At 54.9% G+C, this 9,384-nt stretch overlaps 1 protein-coding gene across 1 annotated transcript; it reads left to right on the plus strand.

Annotated features, from left to right (window-relative positions):
- Nucleotides 1-522: 522 nt before the first annotated feature.
- On the plus strand, nt 523-8,836 carry LOC144248331 (serine/threonine-protein kinase PAK 3-like). Its single transcript, XM_077790414.1, has 14 exons — nt 523-670; nt 1,437-1,550; nt 2,430-2,618; nt 4,009-4,022; nt 4,114-4,131; nt 5,121-5,262; nt 5,606-5,669; nt 6,298-6,346; nt 6,512-6,624; nt 6,814-6,931; nt 7,678-7,777; nt 8,062-8,258; nt 8,355-8,492; nt 8,735-8,836. The coding sequence occupies exons 1-14, from the start codon at nt 523-525 to the stop codon at nt 8,834-8,836; spliced, it is 1,506 nt and encodes a 501-aa protein (XP_077646540.1).
- Nucleotides 8,837-9,384: the final 548 nt, after the last annotated feature.

Below are 9,384 nucleotides of genomic sequence, written 5' to 3' on the forward strand. Positions count from 1 at the left end.
GGCGCTACAAGCTGTCAGCCTGATCAGGCCAGCTGCCGGGCAGAATGATAAAGATGCAGAAGTAGTGAGGGGACACTTTGTTTCAGCCAGAGTGGCAATAAAACTCTGACATAGGCCGAGCGTTGGAAGACTCCCTTCCTTGCCATGCTCTAGCTAAGCTGGACAGTCCCTTGCAGAGGCCCAGAGATCACGCTGAGGTAAGCAGCTTTGCTTACCGCAAGTGGGGAAAGCAAGTGCAGGAAAACTGGCGTGCAGACGCCTGCGCCTGAGGAGGCCCTCGTGCCCTGCCAGCTCAGGGGAGGGAAACGGGGATGGATCGTGCATAGGCAGAGCTTCAGCCATCCCCTGAGTTTTACGAGGAGCTCTGCTGTAGATAGGAAATGTAATGTTTTGAGGTTTTCTGAGCTTAGCTGTCTTTAGTTAGGACTAGAGACCATAGAAGGCTTCATTCATGAAGCATTGTTTAGAAAAGAGTAGAGTAGTGTTGATGTAGGGAAGCTCAGAATTATCCCTTAAGGAGAAATGAATGAATTGTCATCAGAAGAATTGAGCTATCCAAGAAGAATGTGGGATTCAGCAGATCTGGAGCAGGCATGTCCCACGAGTTGTCTGCCTGAACTGGCCACCTGGAGGAGGCCACCTGGAGGACAGATTGAGGAAGATGAAGATGGTGAAGTAACCAGGAGATGCTCTGTTCCAGCTCTTGCTTTCAGCATGACTGGCAATAAAACCTCTAAACCCCCCAGAGCCCTGGAGTGTTCCCTTGCGTGTCACGCTGTGCCTAAGCTGGTCAGTGCCTTCCAAGCTGTGCGCTGCGGACGGGCTCTCCCGTTCACGGCTTTGCGCTGCTTCCGAGCGGCCCATGGCTCTCCCCCTTGCCAGAGTGGCCCTGGCCTGCCCCACACACCTTCCCCGACAGCTGCCCCACACTGCCCCACCTGCCTGGCTGAGATGTTCCCCACCGTGCCCTTGTGTCCCTCCGTGCCAGCTGCCCCTCACGCTGGGTCAGGATGAGGGACGTGGCCTGGCTGTCCCCCGTTTCCTGGCGGTCACTTGGTGCTGAGGAGTAAAGGAGGGTCGAAAAGGCACGTCTTCCTTACGCTTCCCTCTCTTGAACCTCTGGGGCACCAAAGCGCCCTGCTCAAGGGGGCCTGAGGGCCTACACTGGGCTTTCCATGCTACCGTGTCATTCCTCCTTCTCCAAAGCCCTACAATTTGCTGGTTGATGTGAGCGGACTTGGAAATGGGGAAAATGAGATGCTTTCCAATGGAGGCAATCCTTCTGGGTAACTACTGCAGTGTTTCAGCAAGAGAATTTGAAGATAGTGCTGGGCCTTGCATCAATTGCATTGATTTTGAAATGCCACCCTCAGCTTCTGAAGTGTGAGGAGCCCAGGGTAAAGCTCCTTGAAAGACTGGACTGTGCTGTCCACCAGCAGAGGACTTGCGGGTGCGGAGTCACCAGGAAAGCAAGTCTGGCATCCTTGTTCTACAGGTGAACCGAGTTGATTTCCAGAGGAGTTGCGTGCACTTTTCCGCCCTCTCACGCAGTAATTCCTTTCTGCTTTCAAGCTGGCTCCTGGGTCTAGCTGAAGATTTTAACAGAGAGGGGAATGACTACAACTCATTTTCATTGGCATGTGGCTGTGCAAGTGTCCGCCAGGAATCTTACAGGGAGCATGGAGCCTGGGCAAACATCTGTGAGACTGCGGCTTTGGCCTGTTCCAAAGGGCCCTTCCTTGGGCTCGACATCTGCAGGGCGTTGCAGAGCAGTGGGCTGCAGGCTGCTGCCAGAGCTCCAACACAACACAACTGTGGCAGCCCAGGAACCACTGCAGAGCTCCTGTGGTTGTTCTGAGGCTTTCAGTGGCCAGAGAAAGAGCAAGCAGGACAAGAGGAGCTTTGTGTCAAGAGCTAAGCCAGCATCTCCCTGCCACAAAAGGGAGGCCGTGCCGCAAACAGAGTGGGAGAAAAAATCAGCATGCACCGGTGTGCTCAAGAAGCATCTGCACGCTGCAATACTCCTGGAAATTTATTTTCTTTGCTTCTTTATCCCCCTACATGTCATGGAAGAAGCTGGCTTTTCAGAACCAACTAAGATGCCAGGGAGAAGAAGCACACTTGCTTTCTGTTCTCGCGTGCAGGCTGGGCCGCCGTGTCTTCTGAGTTGCCCTGGGACGCCTTGAGCTCTGGCTTATGGACTGGAAGGACATGTTCTGCTGCTTCACGACTGAGCAGAACTTCCCAGGCTTTTCTTTTGCGTCATCTGTACAGAAGGTTTGGTTGCTGGGCACAACAAACCCAGAGCAGCTGCTATTGTGAGGTCAAGGCAGCGGTGCCACGTCACAGTGCTGCGTCACAGCACAGCGATGTCCCCGTGAGCCCGAGGCCTGGTTGTCCAGAGCAGCTTTTCCGCTCGCTCCCTGCAGGAGGATCCTTGCGACCAAGGAGTTCTCAGCAGACGGCCTGCACCCCGAGAGGAGTCTTGCTTTACCCCTTGGGTGGCATTCAGTGTGCGAAGCAGCAGAGCACGGCCAAAATGTTCGGGCAGGTCTGTGCCGCGGTTTGCACCATCTTTACCGTTGCTTATTCTGGATATTACCTGACCCACCTGACTCGTAAGTAAAGGTTTATCCTGGGGCTGGCGTCCCCTGGCTTTTGCTTCGCTCTGCTCCATTCGCCGCGGTAGTGACCGAGTTGATCAGGGAACAAAACTGCCGTTAGGATGCCACCAGTTTGGTAAATCTCCTGCCAGCAGCATCAGCTAAGAAGGGGGTATCTGTACTGGGTGGTAGGTGCAGAGCGTTTGCAATGTAATTTGCAGCCTGCAGCGCTTGCCTTCCCTCCCCGGGACAGCGCGTGGCAGTGGAGTGTGTCATTTCCTCAGCTTGCTGCTTCAACCAAGACAACCTGGAAATTGTAGACTCTGAGGGGAGATGCTCAGAAGTACTTCTCAAAACCCTGTGGCTCTCTCCAGGAGTGAAGGAAAGCCCCTTTTGCTCCAAATGCTGCCATTTAGAGGCCTTGGCTGTGTGCCTTGACTCTTTCTAGGCTGCGCCAAGGTAGCCATTCTCCTGGCGATGCAGCACAAACTCCAGTCCAGTTAGGGTTTGCTGCTGAAGGCAGGAGCTGTTCTGGGGCCGCTGCAGCGGAGAGCTGCCACAGCAAAGGGGCCCTTTGTGGAAGCTTTGCTGTTGTATTGTCTTCCAGCAATTGATGGGAATGGCTTGTGCATGCAATTAAAAAAAGGATCTATAAAATACTGGGAAGAGAAGAGGAAAAACTGCTTGAGCTGTTGCATTTCCTTGGCTGTGTTTCTGTTTCTTTCCTGGCAAAAGAGGCCCAAACGTAGACAGCGCCTACTCTAGTGTCCTTGTTTGTTCTCTCGCTTGCTGTGGGAAAGGGCTCTTGCTCCTGGAGGCATGTTGGGAAAGGGAAATGCTCTCCGTTGGGAATGACTTGTGCTGTGGGAGCCCCCAGCAAAAGGCACTTTTCTAAGGGCCTCTGGTTCCTTTTCCCTTGCTCCCTGCAGGTCACCTCACACGTGGATGGAGAAAAGCCTGTGCTTTGGTGAGTGGCAAAGGAACCCCTGACGTTGCTGGCGTGTTAGAACTGTGCAGCAAGCTGTGAGCTTGGCCTGTTGCAGTAGAGTGTAGAGTGCCAGCGTGGGAGGCTGAAGGAAAGGCCAGCTGCCTGGTGGCAGCAGCAGTAGCAAAGGGAGCACTGGCTCCTTCCTTATTTTCCCATCAAGAGCCTTTCAAGAGGTGAAAAGCAAATGTGACAGCTCCAAGGTGTCTTGCTGCTTCTAGCCAGCATGGAAGATCAAATGCACAGCAAGAGGCAGTAGCACCTCATTCAGCCATCTTCCGAGGGCTTTCATGACTCAGAATGCCACTTGTATCCAAGTCTATGATTTGCCCTTATTCTGGGTGCTTTCCCAGCGCAGTAGAAAGCAGCTGCTGCAAGGGTTGGCTGTTCCCAGTCTCTCTCACTTCTGTCTGTCTGCAGGGCTCAGCCGCAGGGTCAGCGCCTCGTCTGGCTGGCACTGTTACAGAGGGAGAGGCTGAAGAGGAGCAAAACAGCAGCAAGCTTCCAGCTGCTGTCCCTCCACAGGCTGAACTTGCAGAGCCAGTAAGTGGCATCTGAGGCTGGCACTGCCTTGGGTGCAGGGCCAAGCTTCAAGCCAGGCCTTCAAGCCCAGCCCTTGTTGCTTGCGGCTGAAGATGCTGGGGGCTGTGCGCCTGCCATGACCTAGTGCTGCTTCAGCCAAGCCAGGGAGCCCTGGCCAATGGGTCCTGAACTTTGACACTTGAGCATCACTTTGCTGGGATGCTGAGAGGGCTCGAGAATGCCTCTTGCCATCAGACAAGAGGCAGCATTCAATGATTCCCAGCGTAGAAATGAGCCCCTTGTGCCCCCTGGCGATGCGGGCCGCCTGTGGCCAGCGGACAGAGCAGTCCAAAGACTCAGCTGACAGCCTTGCAGGATATTTGGGAAACACTGGCCCCTGGAAGGGACAAGCCACACTCCATGGACTACTTAGGTTCAGGCATGATGTAGACTGCGCTTCACTTGCACATGGTCAGAGCAGGGTTTGGTGAGGAGAATCCTAGAGGGCTCTGCATTGTAAAGGGCGGGTGGGGCTCAGCAGGGCTGGAATGCAGCCCCGAAGGGCCGCCCCCCTAATGCCTGAAATACAGAGGGGAAATCGGTGAAAGGGATCAGAGAAGGGACACGCTCTGGGCTTCTGCTCAGACAGTTGCATGCCAGCTCCAGGGTGATTTCATTGCCCAGGAAAACACAGGAGGAGGAAGAACCGCAACAAGGCCCTGGAGCCCTGCTCTGATCTCTGTGCGGATCTTTGCAAGCCCATCAATGGCTAGTTCCACTCGTCGTGCAGAAAGGCCAGCACGATGGAGCATGGAAGTGGCCATGAGGGGCTGATCGAAGTAGCCTTAGTGGTTTTCCCATTGCCTTTGGGAAGGGGACGTCCAAAAGCCCCCAGCTGAGGAGGCCTGGCGGTGGCCGACAGCATCTTCCGAAGGCCTTGCTTTTGCCGTGTGCTCTCCGGGGCGTCTGTGCCAGCCGCCCTTCTGACGGGCAATCCTTTCTGGTCCCAGCTCAAGACAGGCTCTGCCATTCAACGTGCCGCTGGACCGGCATCGCCTGCAGCGGCCAGCTGTCCCCCAGCTGCCGGCACTTCATCCAGCAGCCCAGCCCAGCAGCCCGAGATGAGAGAGGAGCAGGGCCTGAAGACACTGAGTACGTCTGCCGTGTTTCTTGTCTGCCAGAGCAGTGCGTTGTCTGCCTGTCTCGGTGCAGGCTGCGCCAGAAGTTCCTCCTCGGTCTCAGAGGCGCTGAGGCCTCTCTGCAGAAGCTGTTGTTGTGCTTTGAGGCAGCGAGGGAGCGCTCGGGGTGTTCCTGCTGCCTCTGGGGGCACCTGGGCCTGGCTTGGCTCTGCCTGGGCTGCCTTTTGTGGCACGTCGCGAGTGACTGGCCCCTGGGAGCTCTCAAGCTCCTGACAGTGGGCATGCATTTTGGATTGTGTGGGCAGCAAGGCCTCCGGTTGAAAGTGAGCTCCTGGCACTGCTTTTGTCTCTCTCAGGGAGCATTGTGAGTCTGGGCGAGCCAATGAAGAAATACAGGGCATTTGAAGAACTTGGACGAGGGTAAGTGTGACGTCTGCTCCATAGAACAAACCGTGGGCCGGGTCTTCAGCTTGTGCAATATCCAGCGTGAAGTCAGGCCAGTTCCAAACACGGTCAGCCTCGGGCTTTGCCTCCTGTCACCTCTCAGGACGGCTCAGTCAGAGCAGTCAGGAAGCATCAGCAAAGACAACTTGATGCAAGCGACGCCTTGCTTGCAGCAGTGAGGAGCAGGACCTGGAAGATCTCCTGGCCCTGTGTCTGTATGGCCTCCAAGGGCACCTTGCCACTCAAGAGCTGTCTGAGGACAGTTCTTGAAGGCAGTGTTTTCCAAGTTAGTCTTCTCCAGATGTAAGCCCACTTGCACACCTGTGCGCAAAGCCACACAGAGATCGAGCCCCCCTTGCACTGGAATGGAACCAAGTGGGCGTGTGCCTTGGAGATTTGCACGGGTCCTTGGTCTCCATGAGGGAGCTCCGTGTTCCCTGTCCGGCATGGCAGAGGGCTGGTGGGCTGCCGTGCTGCCGGCTGAAGAGACGCTGCAGGCAGGCGTTTTCTAAGGAGTCCAGGCAGCCTAGGGAGATCTCCTGCCTAGGCTTGCTTTCACTGCCAGGGCTATAAAGGGCTTTTTCTGCTGCCCTTTTCTTTCTAGGGGCTTTGGAGCTGTTTATAAAGCCCTCGACACCAGCACAGGACAACAGGTAAAGTGTCAATACCCGCGGCAGTTTCTCCCTAAGCTCTGCTGTCTGGCAACAGGGCAGTTTGGCACAGCTCGCTGTGTCATGGCACGAGCGCTCGCTCCGTGTTCCATGAGGTCTCGTGCAGGGAGCGACTTCTCAAGTTAATGGTGGCCAATGTCTTTGTAGGTGGCCATCAAGATAATGTCTCTTCAGGAGAAGATGTCTGAGGAGCTGGCTGTCAATGAAATCCTGGTGATGAGGGACAGCAGGAATCCCAATATTGTCAGCTACTTAGACAGGTTGGGGTATTCTCACGTCTATGTAGCTTTAGACATCTGCATGTGCACGGGAGGAGTTTGCAGCTGGCTTTCAGTAATCTCTTCTGGCATGTGTAGCTTGGAGAGCAGTTGCAAAAGCCTGGGTCAGGCCCTCGGGTGCCTGAGCCGTGCCCATTCCTCTCTCTCCATGCCGTGGTTTCCTTCTTTCAGCTACCTGGTGGATGCGGAGCTCTGGCTGGTGATGGAGTTCATGGACGGCGGCACGTTGTTCGATGTGCTCCGGGCAGTGTACCTGGAGGAAGGACAGATAGGCGCCGTCTGTCGGGAGGTGAGGCGTCCCGCTTGTGCTTCCCCTGGCCTGCCCAGGATGGTTCTTGTCAGCTGGTGGTTAAGGAGAGCAGAGATTTCTTGGCCCCGGCTTTCTTTTGGCGCTGCTCTCACGACACAGAGCAGAAGAAAGAGCATTAATCTGAAGGGAACTGCCTGCTGGAGTCCCCGCACGCCTTAGGCTCTGTTCTTGCACTCTTCCATGCTGTCCGTCCTCTGGCGCTCGTGCACACTCACTTGTTTCATTTCCTGGCTTGCTCCTCTCAGCTTTGCCTCTGAATGTTTGTCTGGAGCCTGTCCGTCTGACCGACATTCCTTGACATTCTAAGCCCGCATGCGGGTGGCAGAATTTCAAGCCGAGGGCGAAGGAGATGTCCTCAGCTTCAAAGCATGGCATTGCAGCCCAGATGGCGAGGGATTCTGAAACAGGTCTAATGTGCTGCTTCCTCCTCTGCTGCCACAGGGCTTCCAAAGAAATCGTTGCCATGCTGCTTGCCAGCCAAAGGTCACGTGCTTGGTACCAATGGCAGGATGGACTCGTGCAAGCTCAGATGCCTTCGCTTTGAAATATCCAAAGCACTTCTAAGAGTGTTGAAGCAGCAAGCTCTTGCTCTTGACAGCGCCGTGCTAGTGCTCCCTCCTTCACAATTCCCTGAGAAAGCTGTCAACCTCTTGGAGCCCTTTTCTTTCTTCTGGGATTAAATCAGATGTCGAATGTTAACTTTCCTTCCCTCCTTTCTCTCTCAGTGCCTGCAAGGACTGCATTTCCTTCATTCCCGCCAAGTCATCCACAGGGACATCAAAAGCGGCAACGTTCTCATGGGCATGGACGGATCTGTCAAGCTGGGTGGGTATCGTCCCTGCTCAGGGGCAGCCTTCCCCGCGTGTGCCGTGGGGCTGCTTTTTGGTGACTGCCACTTCCCCAGAAGCGCTGCTCAGCCAGCGCGTGAATCGTGAGGGTGTTTCTGAAATGGCCAATGCCCTATTTCCCTGGCTCCAGCCACGGGGAAGGCGAGCTCAGCTGCCTTTTCAGCTAGACTGGGCATGGCCTTGGCAGGCTTGGAGTGGGCCATCCTTTAGGCCGGTTTGCCAGCGGTGGCTGGCTTTGACAGGCTTTGTTTTTCTCCTCAGCTGACTTTGGCCTCTGCGCTCAGCTCAGCCCTGAGCGCAGCAAGCGCAGCTCCAGAGTGGGCACTCCCAGCTGGATGGCCCCGGAAGTGGTGAGAGGAGAAGCCTACGGCCCCAAAGTGGACATCTGGTCCCTGGGGATCATGGGGCTGGAAATGGTGGAAGGGGAAGCTCCTTACGAGAGGATGGCCCGTGTCAGGGTAAGGTGCAGCTTAGAAAAGGGGCTCTGTGTGGAGAGAGCTGTTGTGGCTAGGAAAGGAGCAGCTAGAGTGTCCTCTTCCATCCATGTGTTGTAGGTTTTTGAACTGATAGAAACGAACGGGCCCCCGAAACTGCAGAACCCCAGGCACCACTCGGCTCTCCTGCGCGACTTTCTGCGCTGCTGCCTGCAGGCAGACGAGGACAGGCGCTGGTCTGCCCAGGAACTCCTGCAGGTGAGAAAAAGCAAAGGGGCAAAAAGCCCTGCCAGCTGAGGACACCTGCATCCAGGGATCAAGAGGAGTGTGGGCTGCGTGGGTGAGGCAGCTTCCAGGAGAGGAAGGCCCACGGGGAATGTGCTGCCCTCGGTCCTCTTGGTGTGTCTTTTGGGCAGCCAAGGAGTCCTGCTTGGGCCCGTGAGGATGTGCTCATGGAAAGTAACGGGGGTTCCCTTCTTTTTGGTTTTTCTTCCGGGCAGCATCCGTTTGTGACCTCAGGCGAGCCAGCCTCCAGCCTGGCTGCTCTGGTCACCTCAGCCAAGCAAGTGCTGGAAGACTGGAGAGGAGACGCTTGCGCCTGAGGAGGCCCTTGTGCCGTGCCAGCTCCGAGCAGGGGCAAGGGGATGTGTTGTGTTTGGGCAGAGATTCAGCCATCCCCTGACTTTTTAATAAGGGGCTGTGCTGTAGATAGGAAATGTAATGGTTCCGGAATTTTCTTAGTTTAGCTAGGTTCAACTTAAACCGTTGTTGTGGTTTTTTTTTCATGAAAAGATTAACTTTTAAAACTTAAGGAAATTCAGGCAGAGAATTCAAAGGACTGTAGAATCTAGATAGCTTAGATAGTAGAGGATAGTTTAGCTTAGAATATAGTCTTTTTAATTTAGGTAAGTTCTGAGCTCTCTTTTAAGTAGAAAAGAATGAATTGTCATAATCAGAATTAAGCTGTGAGAGGAAAAGCTGTGATGCAGCAGAAGTGCACTGTGCAGGCGCTACAAGCTGTCAGCCTGATCAGGCCAGCTGCCGGGCAGAATGATAAAGATGCAGAAGTAGTGAGGGGACACTTTGTTTCAGCCAGAGTGGCAATAAAACTCTGACATAGGCCGAGCGTTGGAAGACTCCCTTCCTTGCC

Source organism: Lonchura striata, chromosome Z, assembly GCF_050655825.1.
Source record: "Lonchura striata isolate lonStrDom1 chromosome Z, ASM5065582v1, whole genome shotgun sequence".
Taxonomy (NCBI): domain Eukaryota; kingdom Metazoa; phylum Chordata; class Aves; order Passeriformes; family Estrildidae; genus Lonchura; species Lonchura striata.

Coding starts and splice junctions, on each gene's coding strand:
- LOC144248331 (XM_077790414.1), top strand. CDS start 523: ATGAATGAATTGTCATCAGAAGAATTGAGCTATCCAAGAAGAATGTGG. Junction 6,625..6,813: donor ATTGTCAGCTACTTAGACAG/GTTGGGGTATTC, acceptor TCCTTCTTTCAG/CTACCTGGTGGATGCGGAGC. Junction 8,493..8,734: donor CTGCCCAGGAACTCCTGCAG/GTGAGAAAAAGC, acceptor TCTTCCGGGCAG/CATCCGTTTGTGACCTCAGG.